The 22,601-nt window shown below is 44.5% G+C and overlaps 1 protein-coding gene and 1 pseudogene across 11 annotated transcripts in view; one reads left to right on the top strand and one right to left on the bottom strand.

Moving 5' to 3' along the window:
* KIF2A (kinesin family member 2A) overlaps positions 1–22,158 on the bottom strand; it is a 69,859-nt gene extending 47,701 nt beyond the window's left edge. For 4 of the 10 annotated variants that reach the window (XM_034440968.3, XM_034440965.3, XM_034440967.3 and 1 more), the window contains exon 1: positions 21,476–22,158. In XM_034440968.3, coding sequence (XP_034296859.1) covers positions 21,476–21,539 — 64 coding nt within the window. In that variant the 5' untranslated portion in view covers positions 21,540–22,158. Of the gene's footprint in view, positions 1–20,946 lie in introns of all 10 variants that reach the window. The other 6 variants (XM_034440966.3, XM_087885721.1, XM_087885722.1 and 3 more) reach the window with 5 other exon arrangements.
* On the top strand, positions 1,805–4,883 carry LOC148115063 (uncharacterized; annotated as a pseudogene). The gene has a single exon (XR_015732726.1). The product of XR_015732726.1 is annotated as an uncharacterized LOC148115063 (transcript).
* Positions 22,159–22,601: the final 443 nt, after the last annotated feature.

The following is a 22,601-nucleotide window of genomic DNA, read 5'->3' as shown; positions in this document are numbered from 1 at the left end:
ATCAAAAGATTCTTAAAAAGAGTCACAACATATTGCAGTACAATGGCTCTTAATACCCAGGCTATTTTCTCTGAGTAATGATAGAAGGTTGGGAAAGATTCATGTACCTACTCCTTCTTCAGCCAACTAAAGAAACCAAGCTGACCTCTATTTGCCATTATGCTCTATCTGGGAGACTTTTTCTCCCTAAGCTGATAGTAGAAACTAAAGTATCATTATATAGCATAAAAACCCTTCTCATAAGTCCTCCTTCCATATATTTTCTTTGAAAATATTTTCTTTTGAATTCTTGATGCTTTCTGAGCTTGACTGTTTGCACGCAGACATTTCATTAGTACTGTAACATCTTCAGTGTTAGCGAGTGTGGGGTTTGCACCTTGTTTACATACAGTTGCTTGCCTTGCCAATGATGGTGGGTATAGTTTTCTAAGCGAGGGAGAGGCCAGTGGTTATACTTGGGTAATACCACTGCGATCCAATCAGATCGAGTCTGTCAATTAAAAACTCCTCCTCCTTCTGCTGTCTCCCAGCTTTCAGACTCGATCTGAATCAGGTCTAACGCTCCACTGAGTCTCTCTCTCAACTTAGCTGATTCCTATCTGATCTTTCTCAAATTAATCCTCCAAATTTTACTAACTGCCTCCTTCTGCTCGTTGAGATCGTGAGCAGATCATTCAGCGTAAAGGGCTGCGCGCCCTGCGCCTCAGGAGGACGCTCAGTTCATCAGGGGATTGAGCCAATTCTCCAGGCTCTCCCCTGTGCAGCGCGAAAGGCTCACGCCTAGTAACGCTGCGAAGTCTCCCAGCTTCGCTGGTAGCAGGCTTCAGTAACCTGAGCTAGCCGCCCATCTCTTCTGCTCGGCTGCCTCGTCCCTCGGCGCAATATACATCTCAGCGCCTCCCAGCTGACAGCTCCGGTGATCTCCAGAGGGTTGGGCTGCAGCCGCCCTCACCTTCTCAGACGGAGCTGCAGCGTTTGCGCTCCCTCGCAACGCTCCTTCGGCGTCCCTGGGGCTTTCTTCCCCACACGCGCCTGCCTTCCTGCCTCCTGTTGCTGCACAGACCGTCGAGGGACAGAGCTGCTAATTAATCAGGCAAGGCAGAGCAACGGGGATTCCCTGAAGGGGGGGGGAGAAAGAAAGGAGAGAGGAAAATTCTTGCCTGGTGCCTGGCTCCCCAAAGAGGGGAGAGAAGAATTTCTTGCCCAGTGCCTGGCCCTCCACTCTAGGCCTTCTCCTTCGGAGCCTTCCCTATCGACGGCCGCCATTTTAGAACAGTATAAGCCTCCACGAGGCAGGCGGCCGCCATTTTATCCCACGATTGCTGGGGCCTTAATTAATAATTAACCATATATTACGGCATTTTGCAGGTCCTGATGGCTTCTCGTTCCTCCAAGGCCACCAAAAGAGGGGCTGAGGAGGAGGTTTTACCAGGGCCCTCCTCTGCAGTGCCTCAAAAGAGGCCCAAAGGAACTCACACCTCTAAGGAGGCAAAACGCCAGGCAGCAAAGGCCAAAGAGGAGCTTCGGCTCCATGAAGCGATTGAACGCTCCATTCAAAAAAACCCTCAAAGAGGTTTCTCTCAGGGAGACCCCATCACACCCTGAACAGCCCCCTGGGTCTCCTTCGCCCCTCCCTCCCTCTTCTTCCACCCCCTCTAAGGATAGGGCCCTTCAGGGAACCCCCATTCCCCAACTGTCCCCTGATGACACTATTGCCAACCCTACCATTCAGCCTGAGGTCCAGGAGGCCCTATTCGGGCCTTCTTCTGATCAGCCTCCAAGGGGATCTCCTCAAAATCCTACCATGGTCCCACCCCAACCTCCAGAGACATCTACTGAGGCTCAGCCTGCCTCTATCCTAACCCCGGATTTAGCATCCTTTCTCCATCAAGCTATCCAAAAAGGGATCCAACTAGAGTTCCAGAGGCGCACCGCCTCGTGGGTGGATGCCTCAGCCTCTTCCCTGGTGGATATTGAGGGATCTCAATATGGGGAGCCAATTAATCCTTCCGGGGCTGCTGCCCCTTCGGCTGCCTCTGAACCCCATTCACTACTGGACCTGGAAACTAGGGAACAGGATCTATCAGAGGATGAGGATCTAGCCCCTGATCAACCCTCATTTGTAGGCTTGTTCAAGCCACAACTGTTTAGATCTCTTCTCCACAAAGCGAAGATCACCACTGGATTGGGTATTGTAAAACCTCCCCCCCCCAGCAGGGGACCCATCTGAGACAGCGGTCCCTCTCTTTGAGGTGCCTATTTCGGAAGTAGAAGAGATTCCAGGGTTCAAACTTTTCAAAGACGTTCTTCAACGTCAATGGACCAACCCGGTCTCGGGGCCTAACCCCAATTCTTTGGACAGGCGCTTGTACAACCTGGCGCCTGATATCGCCTCCTTACTGCAGGTTCCCACGGTAGACCCTCCAATGGTGGCTCTCTCGAGCCCTTCCAACGTGGCCGCCCCCCCTGAGGAGGCCCTTCGCCCCGAGGAGAAACGCCTTGACAATTCTCTGGTCAAAGCTCATATGGCCTCGGCCTGGGCGGTCAAGGCGGCCATGGCGGCTTCTTTCTTCGATAGAGCCTCCATTTTGTGGCTCCGCCAGTTGAAAGACCGCCTTCCCGTCTCAGACTCCCGGTCCCTCCAGGACCTTAACAAAATTATAGCGGCCCTAGAATTCTCTGCGGACGCAACTTTAAATTCATCGCGCTTCGCTGCTAAGTCAATGGGGGCCACAGTGACTTCCCGCCGCCTACTTTGGCTTCGCCAATGGCAGGCCGACGCCAAGTCCAAATGGCGTCTCGCTTCATCCCCTTTCGCAGGCCCTTCCCTTTTTGGGGCTCCACTCGAGCCCCTGCTAATCGAAACCAGAGACAAGAGACGCATCTTGCCCAACGTTTCCCGGCGGGCGGATTCCCGTCCGACGGCCCCTTTTCGTCCCTTTTGTAACGCAGAATCAGGTTTCTCGGGCCCGAGATACCATAGGTTCTTTCCAACGCGTTCTCGCCCACCAGACCGCCAAGGTCTCCCGTCCCAGAGGAGCCAATTTAGGCGCTCTTTCAGAGGGGGCCGAGGGGGCCCCTCCCGCAGGTCCCGCTGACTGCAGGTCCTCTTCTCCCATTGGAGGCCGCCTGGCTCTCTTTGCCAGCCAATGGGAGGCCACAACATCAGACCCTTGGGTCAGGGAGACGGTCAGGTGGGGCCTCTCCCTGGAATTCCTCTCCACACCCCCAGACAGGTTTCTCCGATGCCCCCTCTCGAGGGATCAGTCGAAGCGGCTTCTGGTGGTATCGGCCATCCAACACTTATTAGAAATTCGGGCCATCGAGCCGGTACCCCAGGATCAGCTCGGACAAGGCTACTATTCACGCCTGTTCATCGTCCAGAAATCGTCGGGGGGCTGGAGGGCGATTCTGGACCTCAAGACTTTGAACCGCTGGGTCCTCTACCGGCGGTTCAAAATGCAGTCCTTACTATCCATCCTGGATGGTATTCGGGTTGGGGACCTCCTCTCGTCTATAGATCTGACAGAGGCTTACTTACACGTCCCCATCCATCCGGCATACTCCAAGTTTCTCAGGTTTTGTTATGCGGGCCAACATTACCAGTATCGCGCACTCCCTTTCGGCCTGTCCTCGGCTCCCCGAGTGTTCACAAAACTGATGGCCGCCCTTGCGGCACACCTCCGGGCTCTTCCGGTCAGGATTCAATGTTACCTGGACGATCTCCTGATACAGTTGAGTTCGGAGGCCTCGGCGCAACGGGACCTGAACTCCACCCTTCAGGTCCTGACGGCTCACGGCTTCTCCATCAACTTAGCCAAGAGCCACCTGGTACCCTCGACCCGCATACAACATCTGGGAGCTGTCATCGATACGGTCGAGTGCAGGGTCTTCCTTTCCCAGGAGCGCCTGGCCAGTTTGCGGTCTCTGGCCAGGTCAGTCATCCAGAGACACTCTGTCTCCCTGGCGACTCTATCCCAACTTCTGGGAAAGATGGTTTCCTGCATAGGAATCGTTCCTTGGACCCGTCTCCACTGCAGGGACCTGCAGTGGTTTTTCCTCCCGTATCAGAAACGCCGCTTATCGGCATCCTGCCGGATGGTCTCCCTCCCACCCAAAGTTCGGTTAGCCCTGGGGTGGTGGTTATCGCCTGCTCTTCTCAAGGGGAGGGAGTTTCGGGAACCCAACCCCCTTGTAGTGACTACGGATGCCAGCCTCCGCGGCTGGGGGGCTCACCTCCACTCCACCATGGCCCAGGGTCTCTGGATCCAGGAGGACCTGGGCCACAACATCAATTGGCTAGAGCTCCGAGCCATCCACCTGGCTCTCCGCGTCTTCCAGACTCAAATCCTGGATCGTCATGTCGTAATTCGGACGGACAACGTGGCCGCCAAGGCCCATGTGAACCGCCTAGGGGGGACCCGCTCCCGGGACCTCATGGAAGAAGCCGGGAGATTGGGAGCCTGGGCGGAGACTCACCTGAGGTCTCTTCGAGCCTCTCACATATCAGGACAATCCAACACACAAGCCGACTGGCTCAGCAGGTCCATCGTCGATCAGGGCGAGTGGCAGCTCGACCCAGCCCTGTTCCTACGGATCGCAGACCATTTCGGTCATCCGACGGTGGATCTGTTTGCGACTCACTCCAATCGGCAGACCCTTCGATTTGTGTCCAGGTTCCACGATCCGAGAGCGGAGGCGACGGACGCCCTACACTGCAGGTGGCCCTCGGGCCTCCTCTACGCCTTTCCCCCCCTCCCTCTTCTTCCCAAGGTAATCTGGAAGCTCCTGGAGGAGGAAGCCGAACTGATCCTGATTGCGCCCCACTGGCCTCGCCGCCCGTGGTTCGCCAACCTCCAGATGCTGTCGACCCGTCCACCGTGGCGTCTACCTCCGGCGGAAGTCATCCTTCGTCAAGGTCCTCTTCTACACCCGGACGCTCACTGGCTTCACTTGACCGCCTGGAAGTTGAGCGGCGCCTCCTGAAGGCATCGCATTTGCCGGACCAACTTATCAATACTATTCTGGCCGCTCGCCGGCCGGCGACGAGGCGCATCTACGGAGCCACTTGGCGGGCCTTCGCGCTTTGGTGCTCGAGGAGGAACCAGGATCCAGGTTTGGCATCTACGAAACAGGTACTGCTTTTTCTTCAGGAGGGGTTGGATGCTGGGTTGGCTCCCAATACTCTGCGGAGGCAGGTGGCCGCCCTCTCTTCCATCTTATGCTTTGGCGCCCGGAACTCATTAGCGGACCGCCCCCTTATCCGCCTATTCCTCCGGGGCGCCACCAACCTCCGCCCGCCTCCCATTCATCGATATCCGTCCTGGGATCTGCCCAAGGTCCTATCAGCTCTCACACAAGGCCCATTCGAGCCCATTAGGACGGTGCCCTTACGCTTCCTCTCATACAAGGTTTCATTTTTAGTTGCCATCACCTCCGCCAGGCGGATTTCGGAGTTGGCCGCTCTCTCGGCACGAGCTGACCTATGTATATTCCACTCCGACCGGGTGGTACTCCGCCTGGATCCCACCTTTCTTCCTAAAGTAAATACCCTTTACCATCGAACCCAGGAACTAGTCCTGCCCGATTTTTGCCCTAACCCCTCTCACCCCCGGGAACGTTCCTGGCAAGAGCCTTGGTACTACAGTGGTTTAAAGCACCCTGTTATTAACACAGCTGCCTGCAATTTACTGCTGGTTCGAATCTCTCCAAGGCTCAAGGTTGACTCAGCCTTCCATCCTTTCTAAAGGTAGGTTAAATGAGGACCCAGTTTGTGGGGGCAATAAGCTGACTTTGTATAAATATACAAAAGTATGAAGACTATTGCTTAACGCACTGTAAGCCGCCCTGAGTCTCCGGAGAAGGGCGGCATATAAATCAAATTAAAAAAAAAAATTCCCTGGATGTCCGTCGGGCTCTCCGTATTTACCTCCGACGGACCTCCTCTTTCCGTCGGTCGGAAGGCCTTTTTGTCTCCTTCCAACCGTCTACCCTGGGGCTCAAAGTTTCCTCGCAAACGGTGGGCCGCTGGATAAGGGCCACAATTACCACGGCTTATGGGGCTCAAGCCTTGCCAGTTCCTCGCCGCCTGACGGCCCACTCCACCAGGAGTGCGGCTACCTCGGCGGCTTGGGCCACCCAGGCCCCTCTTCTAGAGGTCTGTCGGGCCGCCACTTGGACGTCTCCGACCCCATTCATCCGCCACTATAAAATTGACAGCTTCGCTTCGGCGGAGGCGGCGTTCGGCCGCCGGGTGCTCCAACAAGTATGTGCGGGGGGTGTCTCCACGTCCCGGGCGGCTCCCTCCCTATAAGTGGGGGACTTTGGTATGTCCCAAGTATAACCACTGGCCTCTCCCTCGCTTAGAAGGGGCGTTGTCTTACCTGAACGCCCTTTCTGAGAGCGGAGAGGCCAGTGGTTATCCCCATCCTTCTCCGCCGGTCCGTTTCGCCCGGTGTTATCCTTCTTTTTCTTTATTTCAGTTCAGTGGGAGCGTCATCAGTCTGTCCACATCTCGTCCGAAAGCTGGGAGACAGCAGAAGGAGGAGGAGTTTTTAATTGACAGACTTGATCTGATTGGATCGCAGTGGTATTACCCAAGTATAACCACTGGCCTCTCCGCTCTCAGAAAGGGCGTTCAGGTAAGACAACGCCCCTTCTCCTTGGTAGTTCCTTGACTAGGGTAGTTTTCTGTTTGAATAGTTTGTGTGCTTTTCTGGCTGTAGGCTGCTAGAAACCGTATGTTCTGGACTTTGTTTCCTTTTTAGCTTGTTATAGTCCTCATTGAATAGTGTATAAATGTATTTATTTCTATGTGTCTATGGGTAGCTGATTTGTCCAGGATGCTCACCGTTTCCCCGTTAAAATAATGGTTAAGTCTATCCATGGGGTGAGAGATTAAAGAGTTTTCATCATGTCTTCTGACTGCTAGTTGGTGTTCATCAATGAGCTTTATGAGAGAGAACACTTCCAGTGACCAGATTAACTGACACTCCATGTTTTGTGGCATACATTGCAGTCAAAAGGCAGCTGGATGTAGAATCCAGATAATTATCTCTGAATTAAAGAGATCTTGATTTCACCCTTGTGTATTCTGGTTAGCAAAAACTGGTATTTTTGTAGCCGCTTGTGATGACTTGGGAGTCGTGGGTTTCATCATACTGAGCCATTAATGTGGCCATTATAAAATTCAACGAAGTCCCATCTTTATAATCACCATGGGTTTTAATTTTCTTATGACTTCTTCAAGATTTAAAAGCCTGCTTATGCATTTGCTACTTATGCATTTGCTGAGTGAGTCCCTCTTTTAATCCGCTTAAAAAGAAAGAAAAATATGTGTTTCCAGCTTGGTAAGCTTTTATTTCTTGTACTATACAGCAAAGGGGTGACTATAGTGTTGTTTCTGGAAAGTTCTTAAAACATTAAGAATTTGGATGAAATTTATTTAAAGACATGGAAATTAAGTAAAACTATCCTCTCCTACAGCAAATAATTTGTATTTATAAGCTACTGATAAGAAGGCTTTGAAGGTTGATCACTGAATGATGGCTATGTTAAGAAAATTTATCGGCCTTCTAGACTCAAGGTCTTCTAGACTCAAGAACTGTGTGATCTACTTAACCTTATACTGCAGGCAAAACTACTGAAGAGAATCAAGTTTCTTTGAATCAAAATGAAAAGGATATCATGGAGGATTCCAAAATTATAACCTAAAAGAAGGAAATTATTGGATTTACAATAATTGGAGCTAGTGTACTATTTAAAAATCTGGAATGGAATGGAATGGAATGGAATGGAATGGAATGGAATGGGAATAGAATAGAATAGAATAGAATAGAATAGAATAGAATAGAATAGAATAGAATAGAATAGAATAGAATAGAATTCTTTATTGACCAAGTGTGATTGGACATACAAGGAATTTGTCTTTGGTGTATATGCTCTCAGTGTGCATAAAAAGACAAGATACACTCATCAAGAATCACAAGGCACAACACCCAGTGACAGTCATACAGTACAATAAGCAATCAAATCATACTAGGAAACAATCAATATAAATATAAATCGCAAGGATACAAGCAACAAAATTACAGTCATGGAGTCACAAGTGGGAGGAGATGGGCGACAGAAACGATGAGAAGACCAATAGCAATAGCAATGCAGCCTAATGTGAATAGCCTGACAGTGTTGAGGGAATTATCCGTTTAGCAGAGTGATGGCGTTCAGGAAAAAACTGTTCTTATATATAGTCGTCTTGGTGTGCAGTGCTCTATAGCGTCATTTTGAGGGTAGGAGCTGAAACAATTTATGCCCAGGATGCGAGGGGTCTGTAAATATTTTCACAGCCCTCCTTTTGAGATACATACATAAATAAGATAACAAAAGAGCAATGTGGACTACTTATTTTAAATCAGAATACAAGAGATTCAATATGTACTTTATGTTTAAAGACTTCTGAGAGGAAAAAGAAAAAAAAACAAAATTGGTTTGTTGGATTATGGTTAAATAATAGATTGCTATCTCTGGTGTTGTTTAATAGTCATTTAGATTGGATACTTTTCTTTTTGGAAATGTTCAATTGAGTGTAATGGGTTAGTTCGCAACATATATTATTACTCCTGATATATAAATAAGAAGTTATCTTTGGTAATGCTTAATGCTTTTTAATTTCTATAATGTTTAATTCTTAATTAAGATCAGATTTTCATTATTAAAGAGAGTTATTTGGATTTGATTTTAAATAGAAAATGGGGCTATATATTTAGGTTAGGTATTTTTGATAATTTTTTTTAATTTCTGTTGATTGATAAGGCAAGTTACAGATTTAGATAGGAGTTTATAAAAATGGGCGAAGTATGTAATGAAGATGTATTTGGTTGGTGGTGGTTGTCAGCGTTTTTGTGGGTTTGGGGTTATGGTTTCAGTTCACATTGTTTCAGTTATTCCTTGAGGTTATATATGGATTAGCCATGGTATTAGATAATTAGCTTTCATAACAACATGAACATCAAGGGGCTGTCAATAATATAAAGGAAAAGAGAATAATACTGTTTAATTGTCAAGCTTGAGATTTTTCATAATTAACACAAATTGTAGCCATCTTCAGGAACTGGCATTTTTTAAGTCACAAACTAAACTTTGGCTAAGAATACAATTTCCTTGTCCTTACATTATCTTTTGTTACAATCTATAAGAATATCTTAGTTACAATCTATAAGGATATATTTGCAAATCAGCGAATAAAGCTTATAAACTATTCTTCATTGTGCTACGAGAGAATAAGGTTGAACATGCTTCAAAAAATTCAAAAAAGGTACTTCAGAATGAATGGAAAAATGAGCACAAGACCTCTTTAAAGCATCCAAAATTTTATTTTCAGACATGGCAGCTTTACTGAGTCAATTCATTAAAGCAGACAGATCTTTTTTCTGAGTCACATGGATGCTTTAAAATTGCAGCTGTCTTAAAGAGATGCTATGTAAACACATTAATTATTTTCAAATAATCCTAATACTAATACTTGGAAAAAAAAGGGAAATAATAATTTCCACCACCATTCAATTTACAAAAACTTGCTTGCCTATGGCTTGAAAGACAGGGATTGCTTGCCATGAGTAATTAATAATGAACATTTACACATCTATTAAAGTACATAAAAAAGAGACTGATATTTAAAAATAAAAGTATTTTTCTTTAAAAACTACTAAAAAAGTAGAATTGTGTATTTACATACTCATTCAGTATTTGGAGCATTTGGCCAGACAGTAAAATTAGTTCTCCAATGATTTTACCAACTGCAAACCTTTTTTTCATAAACATGAATATAATTAAATTATTTTACCCCATGGAATGGCTAACAAGAAGCACTCAATATTTACCTCTATAGCAGGGGTGTCAAACTCGCAGCGTCATGTTGTCACATATCGCGACTTTCCCTCCTTCATTAAACCAGAGGTAGGCGTAACCAGCACATGAGGCATCCAGCCCGTGGGCTGTGAGTTTGACACCCCTGCTCTACAGGATTTACACTCACCAAAATACTATTAAGAACTATGATTCCTCAAAAAGAATACACCTCTAGTGTTTGTATTTTCTTTTATTTCAGATACCAATCATATCTAATCCTTTTCAAAATGACACAATACACAAAGCCAAAGCAAGCTATTCATAAAAGACACTAAATAAAAAAAATAATTTCCAGAATTTTCTGTCAGGATGGTTTATGGCAACAGCCCTATATCATATATTGGAAATTTCCTCTCCCAATATCGACAGTGCTTTTTGAGTTTAAAATTATCAGTTTAAAAAATGGAGACATTAGATGGGAGAGGATTCCATCACTTTGGGTACATTTGTTTATACAGAGTAATTCAATGGAATGTATCACAAATGCAGAAATTAATATTTCTATATGGAAATGAATCTCATAAACATCAAGATAATTGGAGACAAGTAGAATCACATCACCACTGGTAGATCTGCCATTCGTATATTCCATACAGATGCCAAGACAAACTTCTTTTAAATCAAAGATTTATTGCAATATAAATGTTGATAATCATGCTTTTGTGTTGCTTTTTGGTAGACAGAAGAAGTTTTGAGAAATTATCAAACTAGGAAGTAACTTTTCATTGAGACTATCTCTGGTATAAAAGTCTTTATGATAAAAGGGAAAAATTCCATCAAGTCTACCTTGATTCCTGATAACATCATGGCATAGACCCATTTAGTTTTCTTGGCAGCAATACGGAAGTGGCTTGCCACTACCTTCCTTATAGGATAAGTTTTTTTCATCTTCAAAATCTAGTCCATGGATTTCTTTATAATCCCTGTAAAGGCTGAAGTTGGCAAGGCAGCAACCAATTTTCAGGCCAGACAGAATAGCCTCTAACCCTCAAGTCTGGGAAAAAAGTAACCACAAATTTGACAGCTCAAAACTTCAGCAAGAAAAAAACTGTAACAGATATACTCTGTGTGTGTGTATATGTATATATAAAGCTTTCTGTAATGGGGCACATTTTCTGCACGTACGCTATTATTATTTTTAAAAACCCTACACTAAAAGACTTAACGGAGATCGAAACAATGAGGGTGGGGAAAGATTACCCCCATAAAAAATAAAAATATGAAAACCAACTATCCAACACTAAGATCTCATAAAACCCTAGCCTAAATTATTTCTCTTAAATGCATATTTTTTCAAAAGAGAAAAATACATCAACCTATTAAATAGATACAAATTTATCCAATTTCATATTAAGATTCAACTTTTTAAAAATAAACTATCTTGTCTGGTCATGCTTCTAATTCAGTATAAATTGATAAAACAACTTTTAGAGCCCAAGACACAAGCATTTTTCCATGCATATACAACCATACACTTTGTAACCTCAATTTTCTATCCAGTTACTGCTCACAAATGAATTGTGATCAAAAATATTCAGTTAACAAAAAGGCCCTAAAATGAGACTTAAATTCAATACGCCGTAAAAGAATGAAACCAAGACCAATCAATCCTTGCTTCTGTTAATGATACTATTAATATATTACATTAAATAATAAAAACAGCAATAATTTATACTAATACTTTCTATAAACATGGCTTTAAAAGGATAAACATCTTCTGATAAATATCTTCTTCATCTTTTATTGGACATATAACACTCAACATAGTCATGAGGTTAAAAAATAATTCAGTTGTTCTACAAGGGTCAAAAATGGTGAGAAACCCCTAACCCTAACCCAACTATTTTCTCTTATGAGACAAAAATAACAGCAGGTGTATAGCGCCTCAATAGGTTCATGCATTAAGGACTAGATAGAGCAGCTTAGTTCTTTTATGTCATGCAAAAAGGGCAAATAAAAATTAAGAAAATGGATTTTAAACTATAAACAGCAGTATTGTATTTCAGTAAATGTACAACTACTTAAACAATGGCATCCATACTTTCTTCATAAATGAGCTACATCAATTCCTGGGAGGAAATATCAAGTAGGCCACCCACCACTGCCAGTGCTACACCACATCCTTATAAATGACCTAGAGCAGGGGTGTGAAACTCATGGCCTGAGGGCTGGATGCGTCACGAGCTGCCCACCCCCGCATTTAGCGAAGGGAAAAAAGTCATGATACATCATGTGGAAGATGTGATGACGTGACGATACAAGTTTGACGCCCCTGACCTAGAGGATGGAAAGGTTGCTTATTACATTTGCAGGGTTAAATTTGGAAGCTATGGCTTGTTGACAATGTATAAAAGAAAGCCCTGATGTATTAGTGTACCACCAACAGGCTGCCAATGTAAGCATGGAACACATTAAGCAAATCACTGCATCCAGATCAAAGGAAGTAATAAATATCACTATACTTCGTACAGGTTAGACCTATGTGTCTATTCTAAACCTTAGCAATATTAAGATGTAAGACTTCAACTCCCAGAATTCTCCAGCTAGTATGCTTTACATTTGAAGAATTGAGTAAAATAAGACTAAAAAGTATTGACTGAATATTTTAATTACTTTGAGGCTTTTTTTAAACAAAATTTTAAATATATAAGTGGACATGTCAAAGCTAGAAACGTTTGTAAGAGGTGTTGGGTGGCTAGACATGCCTTACCTGCCAAAGAGAAGACTAAGGAACAATACAGTAGCTGTCTACAAATATCTAAAAGGCTGTCACAAAGAACAGGGTGAAGAATCAGCTGTCTATTGAAGGTGAGTGTAGGACTAGAACTAAGAAATTGAAATTAAAAGAAAGAATTCAGGCTAAATACTATTAACTAGGAGGAATTTCTTAATGGCAGTAGCTGTTAAATAGTGCAACAATCAGCTCAGAAAGTTTACTGGAGATTTTCAGATGAAGGCTGGATAGCTCTTTGTGGAGAGTGATTTGGCTGATTCTTACACTGAGAAAAGCATTCTGCTAAATGGCTTATACTATGTGAATTGGAAAAGATCTTATAAGATTCTACCAATAGAGTTTGCATATGAACAACAATTTACAGGTCACAGAAAGCTGTATATATGGCTTTGATTAAGTAAGTATGCTAGTCACTAAATTGTTTCTGAGAAAAATATAAGTCTTGAATACCTAGCAAGCCTATTTCAGTTTTCTTCCAATAATGGGGTTTTTAATGATACTTTCAAAAGGGATGTGGTGGCTCAGTGGCTAAGACACTGAGCTTGTCGATGGAAAGATCGGCAGTTCAGTGGTTCGAATCCCCAGTGCCACATAATGGAGTGAGCTCCCGTTACATGTCCCAGCTTCTGCCAACCTAGCAGTTCGAAAGCACGTAAAAAATGCAAGTAGAAAAATAGGGACCACCTTTGGTGGGAAGGTAACAGCATTCTAATCACATCTTTATGAAGATCCGTTCCAGTCGGGCTTCAGGCCTGGGTACAGCACGGAAACGGCATTGGTCGCGTTGGTTGATGATCTCTGGAGGGCTCGGGACAGGGGTTGTTCCTCTGTCCTGGTCCTGTTAGACCTCTCAGCGGCTTTTGATACCATCGACCATGGTATCATGCTGCACCGGCTGGAAGGGTTGGGGGTGGGAGGCACCGTTTTACGGTGGTTCTCTTCCTTTCTCTCTGACCGGTCGCAGTCTGTGTTGACAGGGGGGCAAAGATCGACCCCGAGGCCCCTTATATGTGGAGTGCCGCAGGGATCGATTCTCTCGCCCCTTCTGTTCAACATTTATGTAAAGCCGCTGGGCGAGATCATCCGTGGTTTCGGGGTGAAGTACCATCTGTACGCTGACGACACCCAGCTGTACATCTCCACCCCGGACCACCCCAACGATGCCCTTGAAGTGATGTCCCAGTGCCTGGAGGCCGTACGGATCTGGATGGGGAGAAATGGGCTCAGGCTCAACCCATCCAAGACCGAGTGGCTGTGGTTTCCGACGTCCCGATATAGTCAGCTGGCGCCATCGCTGGCTATTGGGGGCGAATCACTGGCCCCCACGGAAAGGGCTCGTAAATTGGGCGTCCTCCTGGACTCACGGCTGTCTTTAGAAGAGCACTTGACGGCCGTGACCGGGAGGATTTTTCATCAGGTTCGCCTGATTCGCCAGTTGCGTCCCTTTCTAGATCGGGACTCGTTACGCACAGTCACTCATGCCCTCGTTACCTCTCATCTGGACTATTGTAATGCTCTCTACATGGGGCTCCCCTTGAGGTGCACCCGGAGGCTCCAACTGGCGCAGAGTGCGGCCGCGCGGGTGGTTATGGGAGCAACATGGAGCTCCCATGTAACACCTCTCCTGTGCGAGCTGCACTGGCTCCCGGTGGTCTTCCGGGTGCGCTTCAAGGTTCTGGTTACCACCTTTAAAGCGCTCCATGGCTTAGGACCTGGTTATTTACGGGACCGCCTACTACCATCAACAGCCTCCCACCGACCAGTACGCTCCCACAGAGAGGGGCTCCTCCAGGTGCCGTCGGCCAAACAATGTCGGCTGTCGGCCCCTAGGGGGAGAGCCTTCTCTGTGGGGGCACCGACGATCTGGAATGAGCTCCCCCCAGAGATACGGAGGATTCCGGATCTGCGCACCTTCCGCCGCGAGTTGAAGACGCTTTTATTTCATCAAGCTGGCCTCGCCTACATCTTCTCCCTTTTAAGTGTAAATTTTAAATTTTTTAATGTATTTTAAAATATGGGTATCTTAAATTACGGGTATTAATTCAGCCAAATTTATTTAATTCATTTAATTCGATTTTAAATTTTGTATATCTATGTGTTTTATTTCATGGCTGTGCACCGCCCTGAGTCCTTCGGGAGTAGGGCGGTATAGAAATTCAATAAAGTAAATAAAATAAATAAATAAATATGGTGTTTTTTTCCTTTTGGCAAGCATAAGACTTTTGTAGTAATAATGAATGAAATATTCCCCAAAGAACATTTTCAAAAATGAATGCTGAAGCTGTTGCAATAGTGCCTATGAAAAGATGCTTTAAGATCAAGCTATGTATAGGCATTGTTTAAACAGAATGCTTACCGCAGAATGCTTACCACTTTCAGCTAAATATTGAAATGATTCTAGAGCAAGATAATTTGCAAAAATAGTTGGAATGTCACAAACCTGAAATAATACCATATATTGCAGTCAGGCTTTGCAATTTTATACTGCATTTGCTCAGGGTTTATTATTTCTGAACTTTTTACTTCCTATGCTGAAAACCTTAATACATGCTCTGTGGGAATAAAGGAATAGAGAGAATGCTAGGGATCTGGAGAGTCCCCAAATCATAGAAGAAAATGATGCAACGAATTGCTTCTGTTCCCCAAACTGTCACTGTCAGATAATAAAGGGGCTGTTTTGAACTATACCTGATGGTCCAAAGACAGCTAATCCAATCCCAAATGAAAATCCATAGCAAGCAATGGAGTACAGGAATCACCAGAGTCTGGCAGAGGAACCTGTGGAAAGCAACCTAAATTTTGAGGAAATAAAGTATGGTGAAAATCTGCCAGTCATTTGAATAACAATACTAATGTGTGCCTTGCTTCTCTGACTTCAACTTTTTCTTCCAGTAATATATTCTAGTTTACAGCATTTTCTAATCAATGTTCATCTTAATGGATGAAAACTTGACTGGCCATCAGTTATACCTACACCTACATCTGGGTACATCATTCTATATGCTGTTATTTTAGCAATTATTCAGTAGAGGCACCTAGACAGGAAAATCAGGTTTGATTATTTTTGATTTTCCTATAACTATAACTGAACAATCCAGCAAATGGAAGTAACTGTTAAAAGGAAGCCATCATACTAATACTGGTAAAAGAACTAGAAACACTCATATATGCTGGGTATTAGAATTATAGGACGGTCTATCCAATTATGGACACTATGTTTTAAGGATTCAGAACACTATTAGAGAACAGCAAGAATGATGTTGAATAAGGAAACTGGAAATAAGACCTATGAGAAATAGAAGGATCTTGGTATGGCTAGCCACAAAATTTTTTTTTTAAAAAAATCAGTTTTTAAATACCCAAAATCATGCCACAAAGAAAATCAAGACCTATTTTGTCTCAATTCAGAAGGCAGGGCAATCAACTGATGTTACAGGACCACAGATTCTGACAGTAAGTTAAAATATATATATTTCTAGCAATCAGCAGATCAACAGCTGACTGGCCTACATGACCTTGATGGCTTAAAACACTTTTCTGCCATTTTGTATTGACAGGTACAGGTAGTCCTTGACTTACGACCACAATTGAGCCCAACATTTCTGTTGCTAAGTGAAACATTTGTTAAGTGAGTTTTGCCCCATTTTATGAGCTTTCTTGCCACAGTTGTTAAGTGAATCACTGCAGTTGATAAGTTAGTAACCCAATTGCTGACTGAGCCTGGCTTCCCCACTGACTTTGCTTGTCAGAAGATTGCAACAGGTGATCACATGACCCTGGGACAATGCAGCCATCATAAATATGAGTCAGTTGCCAAGCATCTGAATTTTGATCATATGACCATGGGGATACTGCAATAGTCATGTGAAAAATGGTCAAAAGTCTTTTTTTTTCAGTGCCATTGTAACTTTGAATGCTCACTAAATGAACTGTTGTAAATCAAGGGATTACCTGTACATTACATTTCACTTCAGAGATACAATCATGAACTAAATAATTTACTCAATATCAAAAGATTAATTTTTCTGAAGGGAACTGGACAAAAAAATGAGAAACCTGCACTTTGGAAAGAAAAAAAAAACATGCAAAGAAGGTAGAAATATAATGTTAAAGAGGTTTCTATCCATTAAAGAGAGGTGAGAATTCTTATTTGGTTCACATCTTTGTTAATCTAATTTTCACTTCTTACTAAAATGTGTAATGAAATACCATTATTCTTTAGAATGCATATTTGTTCCATTTTTGCATTCAAAACTTGGGTGGAAAATATATGAATATATTTGAAATAACATTTTGAGAGTATAAATATGTTTCTTCAACTCAGTTAAGACTGCAAATGAAGTGTAACTGAGTCATAACCGCTGACTGCTTTGAGGGTCTTCCTAATTCACATGTACATACACAGAAAGCAATTCAATTGGGTTTGGTACTGCAATGAATCAGTAAACACATGGCTTTGCTAAAATTCAGTGAAATTGCTAGAAAGCACTCCTCAGAATGATCTTAGCAGCCTTATTACTTATAATTTTATACAGAAATGCATTACAATTTTAATAGTTTTAATAGGATTAGTTTCAACATAATTTTGAATCTATGTACATCTACTACTTCTACTGAAATTAACAGTAAACCCAAATGTCACTAGGGAAGCAAAGCTATAATTCTGGTCCTGAGTTCATGTATCTGCATAGGCTCTTCACTAGAGTAGTAATGATACAATATTCAGTAGAGTAACAGTAGCACTATATGTGGTCCCACTAACTAGAATATTAAAAAAAATGGAAAAAGATTAGACCTATCCAGTCCGATATTCTGTGCAAAAAGATTCACCCATATTTTTCAGACTATAAAATGAACTGGACTATAAGACGCACCTAGATTTACAGGAGGAAAACAAGAAAAAAATAGTTTTTGGCCTCCACGCGTCACGTTTTCTCCCTCCCCAGCCCCCAGAAGCACTCTGCAGTGCTCCGCACATCCCATTTTAGCCAAAAACAGACCTGTTTTTGCTTGCAGAGTGCTTCTGGAGGCCGGGGAGGGTGAAAACATGATGTGCGGAGTGTTCGGGAGCCCAAAAATGGGCCCATTTTTGGCAAAACAGGACGTGCAGAGCACTGCAGAGTGCTTCTGGGGGCTGAGGAGGGAGAAAACGTAATGTGCGGAGGGTTCAGGTGGCCAAAAACAGGCCTGTATTCGGTCTATAAGGCGCATCGAAATTTTCACCCACTTGAGGAAAAAGTGTTTCTTATATTCCAAAAAATACGGTAGTTATTTTACGATAGTGGTATTCTCCCCTATCCTCCTCATATTGTAGATAGGTGCTGTTACCATAATTCCTTTTTAAACAGGAAAAACTACTTCAAGACAAGGATCAAAGTCAGAGAATTAGGAAGGGAAATGAGTATTTAATCTTTTCTCTGCCTGTCAGTTCTTTGCTATAAATAGCCTTAAATTACCTGAATTCTAAATGTAAGCAATGGTGCACATGGAATACTTGAGTAGACAGAGAAGTTGATTACACTTCAGGAAAAAGACCAATAACATTCTTCTACTATAGTAGACAGTCTATGGCAGGGGCGGTATGTGGGTCTTTCATCCCTCTGCTGCAGCTCCCTGTCGCTGGTCAGCTCCACAACTGATAGGGCTTTTGGTTAGGACAGATAGAGGAAAAAAGATGCTGCTCTAGGAGGAGACTCTATGGTGGGGGAACTAGACTTCCGGTCAGTAGAGGAAAAAAGATGTCGCGCTAGAAGGAGACTCTATGCTGAGGGAACCGGACTTCCAGTTGGCTCCAGAATTGAACGGGGGGCTTCCGGTTAGGAACTTTGTGGCTTTTTGAGTATTTAAGGTTGCCGACTCCTGATCTACAGAAATGCAAACCATTGACAAACTGATTAGGTCCATGAGTACATGCTGATTAGTTACACTTTACCATGCCTTCAAATATAAACTAATCCAAGTATTATAAATATCTAGTTGCTTTCTCAGAATCTCATCATCCTTTTATATTTGATGGGTGGCACTTTCATGTCAATACTGACCTATCAAGTGTGTGGTACAAAACTTAACATCTTATTGGCAAGTACCTTTTTAATGATTTAGATTTTAGACCTTCAGGCATGTTCCTAAAAATTGGTTTAAACATCAACAATTTATATAAATTGTAACTGCTGCTTTACAAACTTTAGCCAATTTATATCTGGAAGTATCTTAACACAATGCAGTAAGTTAAACAGGCTTAAACAATAAAAACTATTATTCAATTATTTATCAATTTTTAATCAACATTTATACAGGTAGTCCTCACTTACCAACTATAAGACAAATTGACAACTCAGGTGCTAAATGGTATGGTAGTTAAGACTGATACCATGTGAGGTCAACTCAAGGGGTCAGTTCCAGGTATGGCCATTAAGCAAATCATCACAAGTTGCTAAGTGTGACATTACAACTGTGAGGAGCAACTTCTTTTAAGCTTCCCGTTGATTTTGCTTGCCAAACATCAGTTGAGAATGTCACAATGGAAATCATGTAGCCATGGGAAACTGTGACTGTCATAAATGTGAACTGGTTGCCAAGGGCCCAAATTATAATCATGTGACCACAGGGATACGACAGCCACAACTTCAAACACCAGTCATAAGACTTTTCAGTGCCACTGTATATTACCTTCAAATAATCGCTGAATAAGTGGACAGCAAGTGAGGACTACCTGTAATCTGTTAGTGATTTTTTTGAAAATAGCATGAGTGTGTGCTGTGCCTTATTACAAAGTTGTATCAAAGTTCTGAAACTCACCAGCATATATATTCTACTGTTTCTTAATTCCCTAAGTGACTTAAAGCTGCGAGTCATAGTTATATTAGCAATGCATCCACACTGAGCTTGGCTGATGGTGGGTTCATCTATGTTTTCTTTGCAATAGGAAGGAAGTGGTTTGCTTCTACATTCTTTCAGAATGCTTTTACAACTTCCCTGCTTAGAGTTAAATATTATTTGTTCCAATTCCTGCTTCATTACAGAATTAGAAGGAATAAAATCTACCAAAAGTTATATTTGTGAGCTAGCATTTACAGTTTTTTTCCCAAACAGCAGGCAACAAGTTAATTACTTTTTAAAAAATTCAAAAGATTGTTAGCAGAGATGACTGACAATGACCCTCCACAAAACAAGAAACATTCCTTACAAAAATAAAACAATTTATTTGAAACTATTTGATAATGTAGATATGGAACTATTTAAAGCCAGTCAGGAACCTATCCAACCAAAGATACTCAGGGATACTCATCCCATCATTTTTCACTGGTGGTGGTAAGCAACTATAATTCTATTTCTTACAGTTAGTAGAATACAAGAATATATTTAAACATTACTATCCAGACAAAAGCATTTTGTTAGAGACATATACTCATTTTTATCATCTGTGGTAAAGCATGAACAAATTCCTTGAATCACTTTGAAAATATAACAAAACCAAGAATTTTAACCTGATTCATTTAAGCCTGCTTAATTAACGGTATAGGTTCCTCTGACAAACACTAACAATATGCAGTTAGAACTGCAGAATAAAAAGTGTATGGAGCGCAAATCAAAATGCTGAAAGAGAAAAAGCACAATTAACACTAGCATTTATTTCTTAGTCCTTTTAGTACTAAGTACTCAATACTCGTACTAAGTACTAGTACTCATGAAAACCTCCGATTTCTAGACCTGTGAGGAGCTCCTGGATTTCGCAAACACGAAGCAGTATCGGATAGGTACCCTTCCAGAACGAATTTAAAACTGACCTCATCCCAGCGTCATCAAAAAAAATTACTAGGAGCATCCAATGGCATCTCACTCATCATGGCTGAGCAAGAGCTTCATTTTGCACGCAACCCTCCGCACGCTGTTATCCACACCGTGCAAGTGTAATCTCACCAAAAGCTTCCCACGCCTACAAACTTCATCCGCATCGTTAGAAAGGCTTTTTCACACACTGTTGCCACGAGACACAGGGCAGAAATGGGGAAAAGGAAGAAAAAAAAAGGAAGAAAAAAAAGGAAGGAAAAAAAAAACACCACCCGGGATCGACCCAGGAACTTCACCCTCCCGGGAGGAGTAGTATATGCAAATATGCGGCTGCCTCTACGAGAGATTAACAATCCCGTTTATTTAAATTAATTACTGCACCCTGTATGACATCGGTCTCAATAGTGGGGTGTCACTCCATTTGCTTTTGCTTTTTAACGGAAGGAAAGCTGAACGCATTGGGGGATACCCAGAATACCGGTTTACACCTCGGAGAAGCCGCACGTGAGACTTACCTGCATTCTCCTTGGGTCTCCTGCACATGCTTCCCCATCGCCCGCCGAAAATACTCCTGTTGCTAACCCCAAGTTTCCGCGCGCAGCAGCCTTTCCAACCGGCCGGCTTCGGCCTCCTCGGCCACGCCCTTCCAGAGCCTCCCCCATATCCCTGAGGCGGCTTCCCCTACAACTCCGCACCCCCAAAACCCTCCCCGCGGCTCCGCGCCCTCCCTTCCCCACGGCACTGCAGCAACCTCCCTTTTCCTCTGCCGTCTCCAGCGGCGACAGCGCAAGCCTGCCACCCCGGGTGCCTCACCGCCCCATCCGCGCCGCAAGAGGCGACATAAAAATCTCCTTAACGACCGCGGGCCGACGCCACAGGCCCCGACGCCGACGCTGCTCCTTCCTCGGGGCCCGCGCCCACCTTCCGCCCCGGCCGCTCCGGGTTGAGGAGGGTGGGCCCCTCCACTCCAGCTCCCCCGGCATCGCTTCCACCCATTCATCGGTTTGCTGTCCTCCGCCTCCCCTCCCCCTTTCCCCGGCTCACCATCGCTGCGCTTGATCTCCACATAGATCCCTATCTGGATCTTGCCGAAGTTGGCCGTTGCCATCGCGTCATCGAGTGAAAGGGAGGGGGAGACACCGAAGATGAGGCGGCGAGGCGGGGGGCGCCCGGCTGAAGGAAAAGGAGAAGCGGGAGGGGCGGCGGGAAAGAGGCGGCGGCGGCGGCGGCCACAGCAGTTTCTACGGGGAAAAGGGGAGGGGGAAGGAAGGAGGAGGAGAAAAAAGGCGCCGGCCGGATACAACAGTCGCCGGGAGCCGCTGCCGCTGCGCACACAATGGAGGCGTCACGGCAGGATCGGTTGAAGGAGTGGGAGGAGCAGAGGCGGGCGGCGGGCTTTCAGAGTTTGGCGTGGGGCGCCGCGGAGGCCGCCGCCGCCGCCGCCCGCCAGCCAGCCAGCCGGCTTCCAGGCGCTTCGTCGGCGGTGCTTTCTGTGCTGGCTACGACGGCGCCGCCGCGCTGAGCGGGAGGAGGGACGGGCTCTGCTCTCCGCCTCCTGAACTCCAGCCCCCGGCTTCGCTTCCTCGTCGGCAGCGTGCTGGGGTTTACGAGGAAATCTATCCGACCAGGTGCATTGGGGGGCCTTGGCCCTTCGAGCGGACTCCTGGGTTGCGGAGTTGGGGTTTTGCAGAGGAGGCCGCGAGATTGCGGGACCCGGCCGGGCAATCGGATGGCGGGTTCGGTTCTCGTTCTGTCTGTCCGTTGTTACCTCATGTGGGATTTTGATGCCCTGAATGAAAAAGAAGCCTCTTCATGAAGGCATTATCATCCCAACTCTTACTTGTCATTCCTCCAAAGGGTGGTATCAAGTTGAGTCTATTTACTATATTTAAACTGCTGCAACCTCACCCCACCTGCCCTCTTAATAGCATAAGCCTGTTACCTTCCCAGCAGTTACGTGGGATAGTTTATTTTGAGACTAGTTCTGGGCTAAACCTGGTCTAGAGCCCCTTCTGTAGCTGCTGTTACAACTTTTAAACTGTGTTTCCTTGGGATGTCTGATCCCTCACGTTTTTTCAAGTCATTTTTATCACCTCCAGACATCAGTAGAATACAGGTGGTGTATTGAGTTAGTCCTAGGCTTTGTATGGAAAATTGAAATGCTTGTAGG

Source organism: Pantherophis guttatus, chromosome 2 (assembly GCF_059756535.1).
Source record: "Pantherophis guttatus breed Tessera chromosome 2, ASM5975653v1, whole genome shotgun sequence".
NCBI lineage: Eukaryota > Metazoa > Chordata > Lepidosauria > Squamata > Colubridae > Pantherophis > Pantherophis guttatus.
This window is presented reverse-complemented; position numbering and strand designations above follow the sequence as displayed.